The sequence below is a fragment of the Xenia sp. Carnegie-2017 genome, unplaced genomic scaffold (assembly GCF_021976095.1).
Source record: "Xenia sp. Carnegie-2017 unplaced genomic scaffold, XeniaSp_v1 HiC_scaffold_16, whole genome shotgun sequence".
Taxonomy (NCBI): Eukaryota; Metazoa; Cnidaria; class Anthozoa; order Malacalcyonacea; family Xeniidae; genus Xenia; species Xenia sp. Carnegie-2017.
In genome coordinates this window covers 12,856,403-12,879,327 of record NW_025813469.1, presented here as the reverse complement: position 1 = coordinate 12,879,327, position 22,925 = coordinate 12,856,403, and the positions used below count along the sequence as shown (strand labels likewise).

The window sequence follows — 22,925 nt, the reverse complement described above, 5'->3', positions numbered from 1 at the left end:
AAACAGAAGACCTGTTACTTTTCCTGATGCCCTCAAAACTTGAACAGATTCTGCATAGCAGTTACCCTAGAAACATTGAATCGGCATTGGAGGGCTCTATATAAAAGACATTGAAGAAATGTTTATACCAAAAACCATGACCAGCCAACAATCGATGGGTTCGAATCCCGTTGAGTCACTTGAATTTTTCAGGTTCATGAGACAATTTTTCAGGTTCATGAGACAATTTCAGGTTCATCAGATGCATTTAACCACTTTAACTAATATTTTTATGGTTGCTGTAACCAATCATATGGTTATTTTTACCAATCATTTCTTACAGTGTAGTTACAGTTTTAAACACCCTTTTTTGGCCAAGATTTAAAATTGTTCCTGGCTAAACGACGAATTGTCTTGTTTAACGATCGGGTCTAACTCCCGTTGTTCTTAGCGCCTTTGGAAGTCGATTAAGATGCTTTGTGTTTGCTTTATAGTGCTTTCACTATTCCTCTTTTAAAATCCGAAGCTTAATTTTACACATATTATGTCTTACAAACTTGTTTTGTAATTTTACGTTTTGAGTGTTTTTGACATCGTTGTTAAATTAAATTTTACAGCTTCGTTCGCTTGGCAGCATTTCGCTCTCACATTCCTGTTTACAATACTATCCTCTTGTCGTAAAAACATTGTAAAGCAATCTTTATAAAACAATGACTTCATCGTTTCAAGAGTTTCATAGTGTGCAATAACATTGATAGTTTTCGCAACTATGGCCAGGATCTTCTGGAAGACCGTCTGTTGCATTTCGTTTTAAACACATGAGTCATGACACCAGTAAAGCAATTATTGTTTGAATATCATGCGTCATCAGAAAATAAACTTTCTGAAACCTCACAACTTTTACCTACAAATTGTCAGCAAATGCCTTCAATACACACATTTTACGTTTCATTGCTGTCAGCACGCTTTGGGGCTTGTGAATGCCGTTTAACTGAATGTAACAGGGCTTTTGCTCGTAAAATGCGTAATACTTTAGCTAAAGAATCAATCCAATACTAAAGATTTCTAATACCAAACAATTGCAATTATTATACATGCCCTTTTGTATGTCTTAATTGTCTTTACATCAATCGATGTAGACAAGAACCTTGAAGTAACTTATCTGATTAGCTACGAATAAAGAATTAACCTTTAGAATAGATGAATTATTGAAAAGCTGTTCGACACTCTGAATTTATTAACTTTAGTATTACAAAAGATACGTAAAAATACAAACTTAATTATGCAGTTTCAATCTTTTGCAACTGTACTTTTTGTAAAAGTTTCAATGTAAAGATTTAATACTAAATGAGAGGTTTTCATACATGAAATCCACATATAAGAACAAAAAGTTGTGTTAACTACACTAATGTCTATTGTTTCCAGGAAAAACACTGCAGTCTATTTCGAGAATACAGTTCAATACCAAAAAACAAGGATTCATGCCATTCCTTTAACTTTCTCAACTTGATCAATGATCGCTCCTGTTACCTCAGTTCCTTTCTTTGTTAAATCAAGGATGTCGTTCCAACGTTGATTATCGACATTCCATTCTCCGTTTCGGTCATCTTTGTAAGCTGTAAAGGCGATTCTGACACCAGCGTGATACGGCGGAGGTACGTCTTATCTTGCCAACTAAACTCAACTTGGGCCCAGTTGGTCTGAGCGTCGGTACCAGTTCTTGTTGGACTCTGATCGGCGCCGTACCATAGCATTTGAGTACCACAAGGTATGAACATGTTGACGACGTCATCTTGCTTGTTTATCACAACTTTCCATTTATGGTTGAATCTATCGGTGAAAGTGAACTCGAAAGGAAGTTTGGAATCATTCTTTCCATAACGGAGGGTATCATAAGTGCGGGAACCTTGGATGTACAAAAGCTTGCCTTCCTTCTCACGGTACAGACGGTCCATTTTTTCGAAAGTCATTATAGCTGTCGGCTTGATTTCCTTTTCATCGCAATAAATCTTCATGATTTCGAAAGATTAACTTTGATATCTAGCAAAATTTACGAGAAACAACAGAGTAGGTAGTATGATCCGCATTGTATCAACATTACCACTATTTACCATTACTGTGTTGAAGACTTGGATAGACTATTTCAAAATGTATCAAAAATCTTTGCTCCCGTTAACTACTAAAAATTCTTCCAGTATATATTTTTGAAAGACAAAACGAAATTTTTATGATTAAGCTATCATTAAAAACTATTCTTTAAATAATGTACGAATGTGAAATACTGAAGAAAAAATTGTGTGCACATGCCTCACATCAAAGAGTTAGCTCTCAGCCTTTCCTCAAAACGAATAGCACTCACCTCAATAAAAACGTATATGAACTTGCTCTTTCTTCTTTAAGATACAGCAAATGTTTAATGTACAAACTAGCCACGGACGTTGCGAATTGCGATCAATCGCAAAGCTTTAAGTACCTACAGGATTGCGTTTTATTTTAGCCTATTCATATTTATGATATGTAATTTTTTTGAGTGCTTCTTAGTTTCTTTGTTGAAACAGACCTTTGATGTCTAAAGCATCACATGCGCAGCCAATACCACACACATCTGGATATTGTATTCTATAGTGGATACGAAAATCAGAACTTTGAAAAATAAAAATTTAATCAAAACACGACTGTTGTGAGACAAAAGAAAATGAGATAAAATCGGTGTCTTTTGTTTTGAATGCATTCGACTCAAGTAAAATGCGACGTATAAAACAGGCCTTAGTTGAAAAAATTTGTATCCAGTCAATTAAGTGCTATGTATAAGAATATTGTTCTTCTAAAATAAAGTTCTTTCAATAGCTATAACGTCAAAGGATGTGCGGCAACTTTGATTTGCCTCCTCATGTTTGTAGTCTTTACACTGCATGAAGTATACCACACTCTAAGTTTTGCTGCACACAATGTAAATACTGTATACAGCAAATTAAAATTGAAGATTTGACTATCACACAAATAACTGCATGGTGCAAGACTTAAAGAAGCTCATAAAAGGAAAGATTCATGCGATTGCAGTTTAATTGCTATAGGAAGGTTTGTGTAACACTGTAGTTATTTTGAAAATATTCGTGAGCGGAAGTCTCTCATGACTATTATTAGAGACGCATCAAGTGTTTTGCTCTTCGTTTCCATCACATGAAAACGGACATAACAGAAAAATAATCAATTCTCATAATCTTAGGCGTGAAAGAAACAAAATGAGCAAAAGCTTAGCTGGAGCTTTGAATTTAGTATTGGTAGCTTTTGCATTACATACAAGTTAAGCTTGAGTACATTCTTGAAGTTAAGCTTGAGTACATTCTTGAAGTTCTTGAAGTAAACATTCGCTTAACCATTTTTATGTGATGACTCTTGTCTAGATGTTGTATGTATGTTTGGTGTAAACAAAAATAAGAACATTGAAAATTAGAGAATTGGAACTGTACGAACAGCTCAACTCATTACAATAAAAAAGCAACGGAAGCCAGTAATCGAATCAAATATACAACAGACAGTGGCACACGAAATGGATCTACATTTTATTCCCTAAACTGTGATGCAGACATTAATGTTAAAAAAATCCACTACAATTTTATCTAAGATCCTTTATCTAAGACAATAAAAAAATTTGTGTCATAGTCACTTTAACTTTATTTCATATTTATTTGTTTTAAGCAGTTTGAACTAAATGTGACATTAAAGTACAGCTAAAGTTAGTCTTTAGTTTAAATTAAGGTAATTGCTCGCTTCAAACGCTGCCATGCAAAATATCCAAAACTTATGAAAGATATTACTTTGGAGAGTTTACAGTTTTGTAGAAGATTTGAAATACATTTATAAAAGGAAAGATTCATGCGATTGCAGTTTAATTGGTATAGGAAGTTTTGTGTATACAGTGTAGTTATTTAAAAAATAATCGTATGCAGTTAATTAAATGCTATGTATAAGAATATTGTTCCTCTAAAATAAAGTTCTTTCAATAGCAATAACGTCAAAGGATGTGCGGCAACTTTGATTTGTCTCCTCATGTTTGTAGTCTTTACACTGCATGAAGTATACCACACTCTACGTTTTGCTGCACACAGGGTAAATACTGTATACTGCAAATTAAAATTGATGATTTGACTATCGCACAAATAACTGCATGGTGCAAGACTTAAAGAAGCTCATATAAATATACAATAGTCACGAAATTATATATACATTCGAACAGTTGGATCTTAGAAATTTCATTAATAATACCATTCATTATTTTGCTTATAGTTTACGCATTTTGCGAAATGCGAAGATACCGCGCAAGCAAAATCACAGTCCCATTCAGTAAGAGTGCATGTACACAAGAAGCAACGCATGCTGACATCAATGAAGTACAAAATGTTTGCGTGTTTAAGCAATTACTGACAATTTGCTGGTGAAAGTTGAGGCATCTCGAAAAGTTTATTTTTGATGAAACGCAACATTCAAGCATATATTGTTTAGCAAGTGTAATGAGTTTGAAAGTGAAATGCATCATCTCCGCAAGAAAAGGCCAGTCCCACGATGAAGGCATTTCGAACAGAAAATACTTTTATTTAAAAATATGTATGAATCGGATCGTATTTGAATTTGCATTGACAGCGTCGTAGCTCTAATCGAAAAACTGGGTGAATTAGATTTTGCATTAACGTAATTCTAATTTAGTTCTAAGTGAAAAAATATGGTGATTGATTTACTCCAACTTTTGTTGATAATCGAATAGCAACCGGAAAATAATCTACACTGCGCAATACTATTTGGTGGCGACTGCATGTCTGAGCAAACAGTAGCCAATCACAGAAAAAAACGGTGATTAAACTAAGTCCACGTGGATAACTTTAAACGTTCTTCACTTTAGCATCGTATTTTCGGTGACTGAATGTCTACATGTTTGAATGTTAAAATCTGGTTGCACAAATCAAATGCCTTCATTTCATGCAAATTTTAACGATAAATTTACTGTAATTTTTGTTGGCTATAAATGCAACAAGAGTTTGTCTTTCAAAACATTTTTCCGACATGCATATGATATGTCGTACATTCACCAGATAAATCAACATACATTTATAGTTTGATGCCAACTGGCAGTGTATTTTCGTCGTTACTTTTTACAAAAAAAACCCAACAATGTAATAAATATCTACAAAACAATTCTGTACCGATTACAAATAGTGTTTAATCTTTGAATGGATGCTTCTTGTATTGAAACAATTTCATTGCATGCAATCCACAACTTTTCACATAGATCATGTGTTTAGACTAAGGGGCGGAACACGAGGAGGTGCAAGGGGTGTGTGCCAAGACACGGATGATGTTATTTTATCATGGCATTTCAAAATGATGCACTCCTTTCTGAATCCGCTCTTGTTATAGATTCATTGTCATTACGATCATGTCAATATACACCGACACATTTAGCAGTGTCTTAAAGACTAAAAGTAAACATTCATTTCATTTCTGCTTTATATTTTTCTCACCAAAGCACTGTGACCATCACAACAGGAACATACTGCCTGCAAAAGCAGTATCTGGGCGACTTTTCTCCATTATAATATTTTAACATATCAAGATGGGTTTCGAAAGCACACTACTTTGTAGAGGAAGTTTTTTGGTTGAGAAATGCTTTTATCGAACAATGACGTTACAATATTGAAGTGTTTGCGTTGGTCCAAACAGAACATTTTTCGTGAAGATCTTGAAAAGAATTGAACTAATTTAAATGTTTTAAAAATATTGGTGACAGGAAGTCTTTCATGTCTGTTAGTGTTATATGCTCTTCGTTTCCATCACATAAAAACGGACATAACAGAAAAATAATCAATTTTCATAATCTATGGCGTGAAAGAAACAAAATGAGCAGAAGTTTAGGTGGACCTTTGAATTTAGTACCGGTAGCTTTTGCATTACATACAAGTTAAGCTTGAGTACATTCTTGAAGTTCTTGAAGTTAACATTCGCTTAACCATTTTTATGTGATGACTCTTGTCTGGATGTTGTATGTATGTTTGGTGTAAACAAAAATAAGAACATTGAAAATTAGAGAATTGGAACTGTGCCGGACAGCTCAACTCATTACAATAAAAAAGCAACGGAAGCCAGTAATCGAATCAAATATACAACAGACAGTGGCACACGAAATGGATCAACATTTTATTCCCTAAACTGTGATGCAAACATTAATGTTAAAAAAATCCACTACAATTTTATCTAAGATCCTTTATCTAAGACAATAAAAAAATTTGTGTCATAGTCACTTTAACTTTATTTCATATTTATTTGTTAAGCAGTTTGAACTGAATGTGCCATTGAAGTACAGCTAAATTTAGTTTCTAGTTTAAATTAAGGTAATTGCTCGCTTCAAGCGTTGCCATGAAAAACATCCAAAACTTATGAAAGATATTAATTTGGAGAGTTTATAGTTTTGTAGAAGATTTGAAATGTATTCATAAAAGGAAAGTGGCATGCGATTGCACTTTAATTGGCATAGGAAATATTGTGTATACAGTGTAGTTATATTGTTCCTCTAAAATAAAGTTCTTTCAATAGCCATAACGTCAAAGGATGTGCGGCAACTTTGATTTGTCTCTTTATGTTTGTAGTCTTTACACGGCATGAAGTATACCACACTCTACGTTTTGCTGCACACAGGGTAAATACTGTATACTGCAAGTTAAAATTGAAGATTTGACTATCGCACAAATAACTGCATGGTGCAAGTCTTAAAGAAGCTCATATAAATCTACAATAGTGACAAAAACTATATATACATTCGTGACTGTTGGATCTTAGAAATTTCATTAATAATACCATTCATTATTTTACTTATAGATTACGTTTTTTGCGAACTGCGAAGATACCGCCCAAGCAAAATCACAGTGCCATTCAGTAAGAGTACATCTATACAAGAAGCAACGCATGCTGACATCAATGAAGTACAAAATGTTCGCGTGTTTAAGCAATTACTGACAATTTGCTTGTGAAAGTTGAGGCATCTTGGAAAGTTTATTTTTTAATGAAACGCGACATTCAAGCATATATTTTTCAGCAAGTGTGATGAGTTTGAAAGTGAAATGCATCATCTCCGCAAGAAAAGGCCTGTCCCACGATGAAGGAATTTCCAACAGAAAATACTTTTATTTAAAAATATGTATGAATCGGATCGTATTTGAATTTGCATTGACAGCGTCGTAGCTCTAATCGAAAAACTGGGTGAATTAGATTTTGCATTAACGTAATTCTAATTTAGTTCTAAGTGAAAAAATATGGTGATTGATTTACTCCAACTTTTGTTGATAATCGAATAGCAACCGGAAAATAATCTACACTGCGCAATACTATTTGGTGGCGACTGCATGTCTGAGCAAACAGTAGCCAATCACAGAAAAAAACGGTGATTAAACTAAGTCCACGTGGATAACTTTAAACGTTCTTCACTTTAGCATCGTATTTTCGGTGACTGAATGTCTACATGTTTGAATGTTAAAATCTGGTTGCACAAATCAAATGCCTTCATTTCATGCAAATTTTAACGATAAATTTACTGTAATTTTGTTGGCTATAAATGCAACAAGAGTTTGTCTTTCAAAACATTTTTCCGACATGCATATGATATGTCGTACATTCACCAGATAAATCAACATACATTTATAGTTTGATGCCAACTGGCAGTGTATTTTCGTCGTTACTTTTTACTACAAAAAAAACCCAACAATGTAATAAATATCTACAAAACAATTCTGTACCGATTACAAATAGTGTTTAATCTTTGAATGGATGCTTCTTGTATTGAAACAATTTCATTGCATGCAACCACAACTTTTCACATAGATCATGTGTTTAGACTAAGGGGCGGAACACGAGGAGGTGCAAGGGGTGTGTGCCAAGACACGGATGATGTTATTTTATCATGGCATTTCAAAATGATGCACTCCTTTCTGAATCCGCTCTTGTTATAGATTCATTGTCATTACGATCATGTCAATACACACCGACACATTTAGCAGTGTCTTAAAGACTAAAAGTAAACATTCATTTCATTTCTGCTTTATATTTTTCTCACCAAAGCACTGTGACCATCACAACAGGAACATACTGCCTGCAAAAGCAGTATCTGGGCGACTTTTCTCCATTATAATATTTTAACATATCAAGATGGGTTTCGAAAGCACACTACTTTGTAGAGGAAGTTTTTTGGTTGAGAAATGCTTTTATCGAACAATGACGTTACAATATTGAAGTGTTTGCGTTGGTCCAAACAGAACATTTTTCGTGAAGATCTTGAAAAGAATTGAACTAATTTAAATGTTTTAAAATATTGGTGACATGAAGTCTTTCATGTCTGTTAGTGTTATATGCTCTTCGTTTCCATCACATAAAAACGGACATAACAGAAAAATAATCAATTTTCATAATCTATGGCGTGAAAGAAACAAAATGAGCAGAAGTTTAGGTGGACCTTTGAATTTAGTACCGGTAGCTTTTGCATTACATACAAGTTAAGCTTGAGTACATTCTTGAAGTTCTTGAAGTTAACATTCGCTTAACCATTTTTATGTGATGACTCTTGTCTGGATGTTGTATGTATGTTTGGTGTAAACAAAAATAAGAACATTGAAAATTAGAGAATTGGAACTGTGCCGGACAGCTCAACTCATTACAATAAAAAAGCAACGGAAGCCAGTAATCGAATCAAATATACAACAGACAGTGGCACACGAAATGGATCTACATTTTATTCCCTTACTGTGATGCAAACATTAATGTTAAAAAAATCCACTACAATTTTATCTAAGATCCTTTATTTAAGACAATAAAAAAATTTGTGTCATAGTCACTTTAACTTCATTTCATATTTATTTGTTAAGCAGTTTGAACTGAATCTGTCATTGAAGCCCAGCTAAATTTAGTCTTTAGTTTAAATTAAGGTAATTGCTCGCTTCAAACGTTGCCATGCAAAACATCCAAAACTTATAAAAGATTTCACTTTGAAGAGTTTACAGTTTTGTAGATGATTTGAAATACATTCATAAAAGGAAAGATTTGCACTTTAATTGGTATAGGAAGTTTTGTGTATACAGTGTAGTTATTTTAAAAATATTCGTGAGCGGAAGTCTCTCATGACTATTATTAGAGACGCATCAAGTGTTCAGTTCTTCGTTTCCATCACATAAAAACGGACACAACAGAAAAATGATCAATTTCTACAATCTTAGGCGTGAAAGAAACAAAATGAGCAGAAGCTTAGCTAGAGCTTTGAATTTAGTATTGGTAGCTTTTGCATTACATACAAGTTAAGCTTGAGTACATTCTCGAAGTTTTTGAAGTTAACATTCGCTTAACCATTTTTATGTGATGACTCTCGTCAGGATGTTGTATGTATGTATGGTGCAAACAAAAATATGAACATTGAAAATTGGAGAATTGGAACTGTACCAGACAGCTTAACTTATTACAATAAGAAAGCAATATACTCCTCTTTTGTAAAGTTTTGTTTAGTACAACGTCACAGGATGTGCTGCAAGTTAATTACCATCCCAATTCAAACTAGGGACGAGCAACAATGCACGTCTCCAGTCTTCACATTTGTTGTTTTAAACCGCATGAAGTATGACACGTTCTGAAATTTGATGCATGTAATACATAATGTCCATGCATGCAAACGAAAATCAGAAATTTGAAGATCATGAAATGCGGAACTTTCAGAGACAACATAGTTTTTGAATGCATGCAGTTGTTTGAATGCTACGGCCACTGCAATAAATTTTGTTCAGTGTTAAAATACAGTAAAGACAGCAAACAAAGATGTCGTGTTTGTCTTAAAGGCAAACAAAGATGTCGTGAGAAGGGAATATCCCATTTAATCCGAGCGAAAACAAAGTTGTTTTATTAACAAGAACACAGGATGGTACATTCATAAAAGGAAAGTTGTATGCGATTGCACTTTAAGTGGTATAGGAAGTTTTGTGTATACAGTGTAGTTATTTTAAAAACATTCGTGAGGGGAAGTCTCTCATGACTATTATTAGAGACGAATCAAGTGTTCCGCTCCTCGTTTCCATCACATAAAACGGACATAACAGCAAACGAAATCACATTCGTATTCTTTGGCGTGCATGAAACAAAATGAGCAGAAGTTTATCTAGAGCATTGAGCTTAGTATTGGTAGCTTGTGCATTACATACAAGTTATGGCTGTACAAGCAAGTTGGGGCATAACGAGCAAGTTAGAGGCTGCAAACAAGTTGAGTACACTGAAGAAAAGTGTCGAAGTTCTTCATATGTAACATTCGCCAGTCAAACGATTAGGAAAGGCAGTCGTGATGTTCGAATCACTTTATCCCAAAGAGAAAGTGAACTTTCTTGGCATTGTGGGAACACGAAAGAACGTGTCGCCTGGGGAGAGCCGGCAAATCAACTACGAGTGGATTATCTAAGCGATGGTAACGTACAATTAACCGTTTACAACTGTGATGATCTTTCAGGTCCAAAGAAAGCTGGTGAAATTTGCTCCGACGAAGCTTTTTCCACAGCATGTCCCGGCATAAAAGGAAGTAATCATACCTGCGTGTTTCAGGTGTCAACGTCGACCTCCTTTATTCAAGAAACATCGACAACAGTTGAGATAACTGGAACATTGGCAAAAGACATCATAGGTGGAGCATCAGCAGAAATTTCTGGTGGTATTTCCCACACACGAAGTAACACGAAAATCTATAAGTACGAAGACAAATCATACCTCTTCATACCTGCAGGATATAGGTTTTGCTCATTTAGTATAGCCACAAGTAAGAGAGACGTCCTGGCCCCGACTGGGTATAAATATGAGTGCTCCGAAACTAACTTTCGTCAAACTGAGGTACATGGTGGTTGCTCGGGAGAAAAAAAGTGTGAAAAAAGACAATGCATTTCAAGTCAGCCAGCTGGCTCGAACGGTTCCGAAATTCTTAATTTTCAATTGGCTTTCTGCTTTGTCATACTTTGGTTTTTTCTTTCCATCTAATGTTGAACGTTTGTTGACAATATCCGCTGATTTTTTGAACTTATTTTTAGCCTAGATATAGTATTATTAATGTAGCTGTAAAGAGAATATAATGTTGCTTTGGACAAACGAGTTGCTTAATTTCATGGATAATCCCTAGATATGTAGTGTAATTAAGTAATCCAAGTATGGAGAAAACGTTTTGCATAGAAAAATTTGAAAGTAACTAAATGAACATGTAGTTTCTTTGGCATCAAAAATAGTCGTGTGTGATAAGTACAAAATCATTAGAAATTCGTTAGCCAATTACTTCATATTAATTCTTGTGCTTCTACATGTTTGACTAGATTAATTGCACTGCATAGACATGATTTGTTAGGAAATTCCCCTGTTCACTTTTACTGTCATTTAGGGAATTATGCTCCATCAAAACTGTAATTTCACGAAAAGGCAAAGGGAGGGGGGTGTCACATGCGCATTCATAGTCAATCAATGTACAGTATGACACTGACACAAACGACCGTGGTATCTTCAAGAAAGACTATCTTCAATGGAAATGTTCATCAATAACACCTGTTGAGTTGAGTACATTAAACAAGGGATCGGCAAAGGTTTTGATTTTCACTGTGGCAAACTGTGGCTGACTGCCACGGTCGATTTAAGTTACGCCAAAATATTTTTGAGCAGCTGTAACTCATCCGCCGACTAATAACTAAAATTTAAAATTGTTGCACAAGGTACGACAAATCTTTTTGAACATTAATCCCGTGAACCATTTCCATTTATAAAATAAAAACATTGATTGGCACATACCCCGTTTTACATTTACATGTGAAGTTCGACACCATCATTACACACTTTCCTTTGTGATGGCAGGGATTCGGCTGGCATCCCACGTGCTGACAGCTGTCTCCATGGTAACCCTCATGACAATGACACACTTCGCGCATGCTTAAACCATCTTGCAAAGCTATTAAAGATGAATAATAGATAAATGTATTGGAGAGGATTTCTGGTGGGAATAAAAATGATTCATTCAAAAAGAAATTTTTCAGAGACTTGTCTTTACAAAAGAGATGCGGTTGTATAAGACTAAAATGTCGATCAAAATGAGAGATAGAGATCTACATTAAAGAGGTATTCTGCATTAGAGAGATATGTCTGTATTATTGACAAATATCTGTTTTAGAGAAAGATATCTGTATTAGAGAGAAATCTGCATTAGAAAGAAAGGTCTGTGTTAGAGAGAGATGACAGTATTACAGAGAGAAGTCTGTGTTGTAAAGATAAGCCTGCATTAGTGAGAGATGTCTGTATTTTAAAGAAACATAAATGTTTTACAAAGAACAACATGCGAATCGACATGCATTTGTGAAAATTTCCCAAAATTAATCATCACGATCAAAGTAAGCAAGAAGAAACCTTGATCACTAACTGATACAAATCGAGAGTGGTCGATTCTCACAAAAATTTTCTCACAGCGAAATGTTTTTACATTACCGCACCTAGACAAGATTTCGATCTAAGAAACAAATCAAAATCGAGTCAAAATCATTCCACTTACAATGTAAAAGCAACTTACTATGACACCCAGGAACTACTGGTCTTTCGCATGATTCGGTCCCTGCCTTGCACAGCTATGCGTGAAACCAGAGCGAGCTGTGGGAGAGTTATTTCTAGACGTACATAACCAGCATTGCGATCAGACGAGCACCACGCATCTGGAAAAATACACCATGTTTTGGACATTTCATCATCGGTTTATATTTTATGCAGAGAAATACTGTTTTCGTTCTCTGTTGTTCATTCATCACTAATTACATTGACACACGTTATCTTTGTAGTAATGAATAAAAGAACAGCAAAGAACGGGAACAATCATTATATACATGCAGAATAAAATTAAAACTACGCTAGCTTTAAACGAGAACAGCCTGTACAATACCTAAAATATAAACTAAGATAATGTGTGTCAGTGTAGGTAGTGATGAATGAACAACAGAGAACGAGAACAGTCTTTACACAACATAAAATATAAACTAAGATAACGTGTTTCAGTGTAGGTAGTGATGAATAAACAGCAGAAAACGAAAACAGTTTTTAAACTAGCTAAATTATCAACTAAGATGACGTTTTTTATTGTAGGTAGTGATGAATTTTAACAATAGACAGCAATGAGAACAAGACCCGTTCTCTCCATCCCAAATCTCATCATCACGTGGACAGTAAACGAAAAAGCCGTATTCGAGTTAGAATTGGGCTAAAGGGCAGTGTATCAAATTATCATATATATATAAGTGTTTTCTTTACAAATCTTTTCAAAATATATATGCATAGAGCATGCAGGTAGAAAAGCTCACCATAACCGTTTAACCGCGCAAACTTTGGATCAGGCAAACCGGAGGGTGGGAACGCGCTTAAAAAAGAGTCGGGGATGAAACGATTTTGAATTCCAAGAGGCACCCAGGTATGCAGTTCTTTGGGCAGAAGCGAAACATGACTGAAGCAAAGTTCTTTTCATTTGCGTAAAGTGCACCGTGTGGACTCCTGCCTTGAGAGCGAATGTCTGAAAGAAATAAAATATCAGTAATGTTATATGTAATCCTCGACCAGAGGACAATTTCATCAACTATAAAATAAACATAATACGAAAAAGGACATCTTGTAAACTTAAATTAAAGTTATAAAACAAGACAATTAAAACTGTAATATTTCATTCTGTCTGGTGATGGTTTTGCAATAAACCGAAATAGAGCATAAACCAAGCCATAGAGCATATTCTCCAGCATGATGAATCTGAAAGTCATAGCTACCTATAAGGTCCCCATAGAGACCGCTGGCCAGTAACCGTGCCATACGCAGGACCTTAAAGACATAACAACGTCATGTTTCTACTATGGGAAATGAGCTCATTCAGGAAAGCAGTATCTGGAAATTGAATCATGAAAATTTAATTGGAATTCACACGCAATTATGGAAATTGAATTGGAATTCCCAATGAGACTTAAGCACACAAGAAGCCAAGTTTCGACATCAAATCATTGCAGATCAGTAATCAATGTAAACCAGTAGCAAAGCCAGTCCGTCTTGGACTATGTAAATATTTTTGTTTTCAACAACTCGAAAACAATAAAAGGAATTGATTTTCTAAAGAAATGAAAAATAATTTTGCTGACAAATTTGGATTGCAGGAGAAAAAGATCGTGTTGGCTTTGCTACTGCTCCTGATAAAAGCAATAAATCGTGTTTTATCAGGAATCAAGTTTCAATATTAGATTACTTCTGATGAAAATACTACATTGGAGTATAAAAAAGTAAAGTCGCAATGCCAGATATTACTGAAGAAGACATTGGATTGGAGTAGTACTCAAGTTTCGACATCAGATCACTCCCGATAAAGACACTAGAAAGAGGTACGTATATAAGGACTCAAATTTTAACGACGTTTACTCTTGACGAAGACACTAGATTGGACTACATAAGGAATCAGGTTTAACACCCAAACACTAAAATTAAGCATGCACTTTAGGACAAGTCGATGGTTAACACGTGTTCAATCCGCAATAACATATCAAATATATATTAAGACATCAAGATACCATAAACAGCAGCCTAAAGACAAAGTGCATCAACAAACCTTTAACATTTGGCAGGTTGGCAGGATGAAGACATCCGGCAGAAGGGATCCTGCGTTGCACGCACACTTTTGCATCCGTTGTGATCCTTCCTCTTTTTTCACACACCAATTGTATATCGTCAATGCTAACGTTTCCACGAGAGATATGATGTTTCCACGTTGACTTAGCAGCAAGGATGAACTGAAAGATGACGCCAGTAAGCCGAGGATATTTTGATAACTTCAGAAAACCCCGACGCCAAAAGTCTCCGCCTTGATCATCTCGCATCGTCCACTCTGAGGATTTTAAAACAATAGTGCTCTTTATGCATGAAAATTCCAAGGCAGTAAACCTGGAATTCAGTACTCACATCACACAAAATAACACGAATGTTTCTAAATGTAGATCGTTCAAAACCAACACTAATCATCACAAACACAACACCCACTGAGTATAACTTTCTGAACATGATAATCTCAAGCCCATAACATATTAGTCCTCAAACAATTTCAAATAGGCACAACAATAACACGTTATGTATGAGTTATTCCATGTCAAATCATTAAAGAGTTGTAAATATAAACTTCAAACGCTGCTCATTTTTACACCATCGGTAGATAAAGCATTAGACAGTCCCCGGTATTAAATATCTCTTCGAAGGCAAAAAGCTACGATTTGAACAGTGGAACTGATAAAATAATGAAGTTTCATTATCATGAAGTATGAATGGGGCATTTCGAGCTTCATGCAACCGACTCCGGATAGCAAATAACTCACCGGTATGTTTGGCTATGTCATCGTCCTCCAATACGAGAATCGTGAGATTTGCTTGTGGAATTCCAAACATTTTATATGCAAAAGAGAGGGTACAGAAACGACGAGGCGAAAACTTCGGACTGAGAAACTTCACTGAAAAAGCAGAGATAACCATTGAGTAGAATAAGAATGAAAGTAGAAAGTGCTGTTCCTATATATATATATATATATATACAATCTCATGATTACATGATCACCAAAAACCGGCAAATGACTAATGCTAGGACGTATATAAAGGTCTTTAGAAAGGAGGACTTGTGAATGAACGAATGAATGAATGAATGAAGGAATGAATGAATGAATGAATGAATGAATGAATGAATGAATGAATGAATGAACGAATGAATGAATGAATGAATGAATGAATGAATGAATGAATGAATGAACGAATGAATGAATGAATGAATGAATGAATGGATGGATGAATGAATGAGTGAATGAATGAATGAATGAATGAGTGAATGAGTGAATGAGTGAATGAATGAATGACTGAATGAATGAATGAATGAATGGATGAATGAATGAATGAATGAAGAAATGAATGAATGAATGAATGAATGAATGAATGAATGGATGAATGAATGAATAAATGAATAAATGAATGAATAAATGAATGAATGAATGAATGAATGAATGAATGAATGAATGAATGAATGAATGAATAAATGAATGAACGAACGAATGAATGAATGAATGAATGAATGGATGAATGAATGAATGAATGAATGAATAAATGAATGAATGAATGAATGAATGAATGAATGATGAATGAATGAATGAATGAATGAATGAACGAAGGAATGAATGAATGAATGAATGAATGAATGAATGAATGAATGAATGAATGAATGAATGAATGAATGAATGAATGAATAAATGAATGAATGAATGAATGAATGAATGAATGGATGAATGAATGGGTGAATGAATGAATGAATGAGTGAATGAATGAACGAACGAACGATTTATATTAACTAAAAGATATCAGTCCCTTGTTCTTTATACGAGAAAAACGAATTTTCCCTTTCCACTTTTCACGTGTTGAGGGATGCGAAAGTCGATTTGTGAGCAACGTGTTGAGAGGCTTTAGACGCGAATCTGTTGGTTTTTACCTGGAAATTCGGAGTGCAGAGAAAGCGCAAAGATGTAGAAAAAATCATTTGGCAGATTCCAACCAAAGTTATCGGAGGCATTGACGATTGTATTCTTAACACGTGACCAACTCTTGATTGGCAAAGAGTGCCATCCGCACATGTCTCTGGCAAAATCGCATTCCAAAACAGTTTCCCTCGTGGACACGCTGCAACCTAGGAGCGAAACAAATATACGAGACGTTTTACCACAAGAAACACGATGAAGGTTTCCTTATGAAGAGCGAGTCACCCCTTTTACATTTTATATAAAGTCTTCGTGAAGAATCGAAATCATTCATTTTCAAAAATCTACTTCGATATACACCAAATATTTCACACAAAGTATAGGCAGGGCATGCCAAATATATTGTGCGTTCCCGGATGATTACGTGCAGTTTTGTTATGCAGTAAAACGTGCGTGTCGACTAATATTTTTCAAGAGTGAGAGCATCAGTGGCTAAGTGCACGACCATTTATCCAACTGTTCAATGTATATCACATGACTGGTCTTGTTGCCCGACAATACTTTGCTGTGCTACAAACGTGTGATTAAGATCCAAGCAATGTTTGCTAAGAATCCTTCGCAAACTGGTTCTTACTCTCGAGCAAAGATTTCGACCTGATCGCCCAAAGCATTTGGTAGTAGAGAAAGACTAACGGCCCGTCTACACTGAACACGGATTCAAAAGTATACAGATTCGTTTATGGAGAACGCATCAATTGATCCCCGTCCACCCTATCCTTTTCGGTGCGTTTAATCTGTACTGAAAGCCTTGCGAGACATGTTTAGAAGTTTTCCTCGTGCTATAACAAAGTTTTGGGGACAAAAGTTTGCAAAAAGAAAATTGTGCCACCTCACGCTTTGAACCTAAATATGATTAACAAATTATCGAAAAGAGCGAGATCTTCTTCCTAACAGTGGATTAATAATAAAATAGAAGCAAATATTCTTAAATCAGGCCATGTTTATTTTGAGTATTGTGTTTTGTTGACTTCATAACGAATCCGCGTTAGTGTGGACGGTCGAGTCTCTAAAACTTGCCAACTATGGGGTTGCTTACGCAAGTGTTTAAAATGTTTATAAGACGGACATTAAGGATAGATAACAAGATATCTTCATGCCTCCATAAAGACATCTGACCTGAAGGTGCTTCTGTACTTAAACACAAACATAGATTCCACATGTTTCACATTGTGTTATAAGTGTATGCTCTTTAGTGAAGAAGGAGAATCCGAACTGCATCTACGCTTTTCCACCAATCATGGCCAATATCACAAGGCCAATACAATTTAAGTTACATCACATTAAAGTAAGATAACCTACACGGTCTATTTTAAAATTTCGCTTTGTGCGTGGTGAGAAAAAATTCGTATACAATCGAAAATCAAATAAAAGCAGATGAAAAACAAGAAATTACTATTGAGGATGTATTTCCTGTAATTGTGTGATATTTGTATTTGATATTGAGATAGTTCTTGTAAATTTATCCGAAAAGAACGTAGCGAATAAACTTCTACAAAACGTATGATACCAACTTCAACAATTTCGTGTTTTGAATCTCTTTCAATCTTTCCATTCACAACTTATACGTAGGAATTATAGCAATATACATGCGGCTGAAACATCTCAAGTACTTGCGCATGTGAAGAATATTGGTTTGATTTGCACTACAATGGGGGTTCAAAATACCGCATATATGGATTTCCTGCACAAACATTTAAACAAACAAATTCTCGGTGAATCAACTGATATTTGACTAAAACTGTGTAAAGACAGGTCTCATCAGTAAAATCATTCATCACTACCTACACCGACGCGCGTTATCTTAGTTTATAATTTAGGTAGTGTAAAGACTGTTTTCGTTCCCTATTGTTCATTCATCACTACCTACACTGACACACGTTATCTTAGTTCGAAACTGTGAAGACTGTTCTCATTCTCTTTAATTTATCCATAACTAAACTTCACCGTTATAAGTGATCACTAAATTTCACGCGTGACATGTAGAATAATTGGTTGGTCAATTTAGATAGAGTAAAAACTTTTCTCGTTCTCAGTTGTTCAATGATCACTGCCTTCATTGAAACATGTTGTATTAAGTTAATCTTTTAGGTAGAGTAAAGACTGTTCTCATCTCAGTTGTTCATTCATCCCTATCTACAGCGATAAACTTGACCTTCCTGTATATTTTAGGTAGTGTAAAGACTGCTCTCGTTCTTTGTTGTTCATTCACCACTATCTACACTGACACACCTTTAGTGCATACATTTGAAACACTGCATGGGTATCAAATACGCTGTTTGAATATAGCTATATGTATGCTCTGACACAAATTGTATGCCTGAGTGACGAAGGAATTGAAGAACTTTGCTGGGGCTACTATCACTAAACAAGATGCTGACAGCAAAGACCAAGTTACCCAAAGGCATTCGCCCATGCAGAGGTTGGCTATTCCAGTCTCGAACATAACCACAATGACATTTTGCTAGTATGTTAACCATTCTACCAGTCGTTTTCGTCACAATGGAACAGCTTTCACCACAAAAATATTACTGCACCATTCCAAGTTGCACCAAAAACATCATCGCAACTATGCTAAAGCAGAGATATCTCTGAAGAAATATCAAATCAAAGCAAATTTGAATAGAAATAGTGCCTGTTTTCTAATGTAATTCATGTATAGGACAAATTATTTTTAAGATATATCCTTCCTATTAATTAAAATTCTCATTCCTTTTTGTACATTCAATCTACAATGTGGATTGTTGGAAGAGTTAGCTGCAGGGGATGGCTGACAAAGGATTTAATATCCAGGATTTACTTGCCCTTCGACATGTCCGTTTAATTTCACCTCCAATTAAGCATAAAGGTAATGTTGGCACTGGTGCAACAACAATGACAAGGAGAGTGGCTACAAAGAGGATTCACATTGAAAGAATTATTCAACAACTGAAGTCATTTAGTATATTACAAGGTGTAATCCCATTAACAATGAAACCATATATTAATTCTGTTGCGTCTATCTGTGCAGCATTGGTTAATTTGCAACCACAGATTATTGCATCACCTTAAAAACATTGTACATAGAAGTTTTAAAAAATATACAATAAAATATTCCTTTGTGTTAGAGATAAACTTAAATCAATGCAGAGTAAACAATGTGTGCAAAGTTTTGTGCCATTTATTTCTTTCGATTGTGGCATCCTTGTTACTGAACCATTTATGTTCCATGACAATGAAATCATTGGGACATTTCTCATATTTTTCTATATTCTAAAAAATGTTGTGAGATTGAAAAAGTAAGCACTCTTCCCTATGTTATTGCATTGAGTATATCTTTCCTATTATTAAGCTCTAACTTGAAGAAACATGTAGTTTCCATAATTACCTTCAAAAAGTATTTAATGAAAAGTGATACAAAAACAGCACAGAGATTTGAAGAGATTTCCTGCTGTGGGACCTACCAAATAATGCATATAGCAAGATTTATTTGCACAATATATTTTATTGATGGCATGATAAGAACTCACTTTTAACAGATGAATGAGAATCTTGATCTTCGAATCCATTTACACTCCTTACTTGTAACACTATCCCTCTCCTCTAGAAGTAAGCAGATCATCAAGAGAATACAAAGCAGATGATACATGCTTACATCCACCATCTCTACCACCAAGACAACAGCAATACGCATCAAGCACACTGCCGCGATTAGACCCGTTTCCTTCCAATATAAACCATAAATCGTTAACGTCTTTACCATCTTTAGTCATTTCTTTCATTGCAGGCTTAACCTTGCATATATAAACATGGACCCCAGCATCTTGCCTTTATGCTGTTAGCAGACTCAACATATCCATCGTAAAACAAACGATAGTTCTCGAACGACTTATAGGCTGCAAGACCCTGCTTGTCGTATTCCGATGAATGATATATAAGATGATTAAATATATCAAAAACAAGCCGAACGGGGGTGAATTTTTAAAATCATTTGAAACATTAATCGTAAATGGATCCGGCAGCTCAACGTCATGGATGGTCAAACGACAACTTAAATTTACTTACTGCTCGGCTTTACTGACCTGCGGGATCAATGGAATGTTCATTTTTTCCACTGCACATGCAATGGCTGCTAGTCCCGGCTTCAGATAACTACTTGCGGTTATACCTCTACTCTGCAGTTAACTTTTAATTCTGGCATTTTCATAGTTTTGAATTTCTCTTCACGTAACCTTTCTTCCATTTAAGCGCTTATATTTTGAAATAAAGAAATGTTAAAATTTATTTTGCAAGAGAGCGAAACATATAGAGTCCTTAAATGTGACGTCACGTTACCATGGCGCTAGAAAATGTTCTAAGCAAAATATGTTCCTTTGTTTTGAATGTCTAAAGCTTTAATTATCCAGTGTAATCCCACAAAAGACAGTAAAAAAAAAACAGGAAAGGTTAAAGGATCATCCAAGGGATCAACTTTCGTCGAAGAAGTGTAAAGGACGCGGGTCAAACGAGCAAAATGGTTTACTGTTTTGCTCCTACATGTGGCCATTCGTCGGAGGACAACACTTGCAAGTTCTTCGCTTTTCCAAGCGCTACAAAGCAGAACGATGAGTACAAGAGATGGATTCGACTCATAAGGTATGAACTGATATTCAAAAAGAATTCCTTGATGGGTGAAAATTTGATGAATTACGTGATTTTAAGTGAGATTTACGGACTCTATTCAGGTGAAGAGTTGACATCAGGACATGAGGGAGAATCATCGAATGCTGAATTATAGAAGCTTCAGCTAGTTGTCTTTTTAACGGTCGCTTTGTATTTTCCGTAGCCAAAACCTCAAATCTTAGTGTTTTGGAAGGTATAATCCATCAATTTTGAGGATCAAATTTTTGTCACTTTAATGAAAGTACGACAGAACTACACACAGCTTCACCTAACCCAATTGTTTCATTGTAGTGTGGCCACAATTTCTAACATTGTTATAACATTCACTCATTGTTATAACATTCACTCATATTGAGGTTGCTGCACTGGGATTGATGAGTCAGCAAAATGCAACCTATTTCTCATACAGAGGAATGAATTCCTTTAAGGTAATAGTTGGTGTTGCACCAAATGGAGTCATTACTAATGTCAGTCGGCTGTATCCAGGTTCTATTTCAGACAAGCCCATTGTGCAACAGTCTGGACTCCTTAATCACTTGACAGCTGGAGATATGAGTCTGGCGGACAAGGGTTTCCTTATCCAGGATGTTGTACCACATGGTGTCTGTGTCAATATTCCACCTTTTCTGAATAATGGAACTTTCACAGAGAGTGAGGTCAAGAAAACAAAAGCCATAGCTAAAGCACGGATTCATGTTGGAAGAGCCAATGCTAGGCTGAAAGACTTCAAAATTTTAGGCGTCATTCCTTTGTATTTGCACTGCTATGCTGACATTTTGTTTCAGTTATGTGCAGCACTTGTAAATTTGCAATTTCCTCTCATCAAAGAGGGATGCGAAGATATGGTTTTTGAGTAGTTTTATGCTTGAAGACTACATTGGACAGTTTTTTAATAATTTTTGTTGTTCAAATAGAAATAAAATAATTTGTAGACTGAGGCTTACTTAGAAGAAAATACAGCTAGAGGGGTGTGGGGCTGGAAGCATTCTAATATAACAGTAAAGGGATGATTTTACCTCCTAGGGATTACAATATTTATCATCTGGTACAGCCTGGGTGTACATAGGGTGTCAAATTAGATCACTGCGAGAATTCTTTTATCATGTTTAGGAGAACAGAAGTTAAAAGAAGTTTTGACGTATGTTTTACAATGGATGTCTTTTGGGGAATAAAAATAAAAGCAAGTACTGCCCACAGTTACCCTTAAGGATCTTTCTGAACATTTCCCATGAGCATCCCATCACTTTTATATGGGAATTTCCCTTCCCCCCAGGAAAACAACATTAAATGATGTACCATATTTCCATGTCTTTTAAATACCATGTTATCCTTGTGTTTATTAATAAAAACGCAAATATATGTATAGTCTGTTACCACAACTCCCTCACGCCAAACTAGTAGTGGTAGGTCAATTTGAGGACTGAAAACCGGCGAGTATCATTATTTTTAAAACAAATCGTTCATTAAAAAGCCTTTTTTATTTCACTACAAGAGAAAATCACGCCCTCGTGTTCATTTGGGCAACAAAAACAGTGTAAAACTTAATCTTGACATTTGGCATTCACCGTCACTTTATAAACCTTTTGTTTCATTCTTGCGTGTACTTCTCCTCATAAAACATTCTGCTGATAAGTAAATGCTTCAATATGATCTGACTTAAGTGGTTTCCCCCCTTTTTTATAGATTTCATTTCTTCTGAGA

General features: G+C 35.3%; 2 protein-coding genes and 1 long non-coding RNA gene across 3 annotated transcripts; 1 reads left to right on the top strand and 2 right to left on the bottom strand.

Annotated features, from left to right (window-relative positions):
* Nucleotides 1-1,198: 1,198 nt before the first annotated feature.
* LOC124436698 lies at nt 1,199-2,654 on the bottom strand. Its single transcript, XR_006945441.1, has 2 exons — nt 2,339-2,654; nt 1,199-2,019 (listed from the first exon to the last, which is right to left on the bottom strand). It is a non-coding gene; the product is annotated as an uncharacterized LOC124436698 (long non-coding RNA).
* Nucleotides 2,655-10,151: 7,497 nt separating this feature from the next.
* Nucleotides 10,152-20,335, bottom strand: LOC124436104. The gene is made up of 9 exons (XM_046986032.1): nt 20,210-20,335; nt 20,093-20,165; nt 16,541-16,735; nt 15,390-15,521; nt 14,633-14,908; nt 13,356-13,561; nt 12,578-12,716; nt 11,809-11,965; nt 10,152-10,727 (listed from the first exon to the last, which is right to left on the bottom strand). Exons 1-6 carry the CDS (start codon nt 20,333-20,335, stop codon nt 13,413-13,415), a joined length of 951 nt encoding a protein of 316 aa, XP_046841988.1. The 3' UTR covers nt 10,152-10,727; nt 11,809-11,965; nt 12,578-12,716; nt 13,356-13,412.
* Nucleotides 20,336-21,559: 1,224 nt separating this feature from the next.
* On the top strand, nt 21,560-22,272 carry LOC124436623 (the record flags this gene model as incomplete). Its single annotated transcript, XM_046986589.1, has 1 exon — nt 21,560-22,272. A coding segment is annotated over one exon (522 nt), but the record flags the coding sequence as incomplete, so codon positions are not given.
* Nucleotides 22,273-22,925: the final 653 nt, after the last annotated feature.

What these genes read in the sequence shown, in the direction of transcription:
- LOC124436104 (XM_046986032.1), bottom strand. Translation starts at nt 20,335, where the DNA reads ATGACTAAAGATGGTAAAGACGTTAACGATTTATGGTTTATATTGGAA. An exon ending in GAGATGGTGGATGTAAGCAT is followed by an intron (nt 20,166 to 20,209) that starts GTATCATCTGCT and finishes GCTTACTTCTAG; the next exon opens with AGGAGAGGGATAGTGTTACA. An exon ending in TCTGCACTCCGAATTTCCAG is followed by an intron (nt 15,522 to 16,540) that starts GTAAAAACCAAC and finishes CTGCTTTTTCAG; the next exon opens with TGAAGTTTCTCAGTCCGAAG.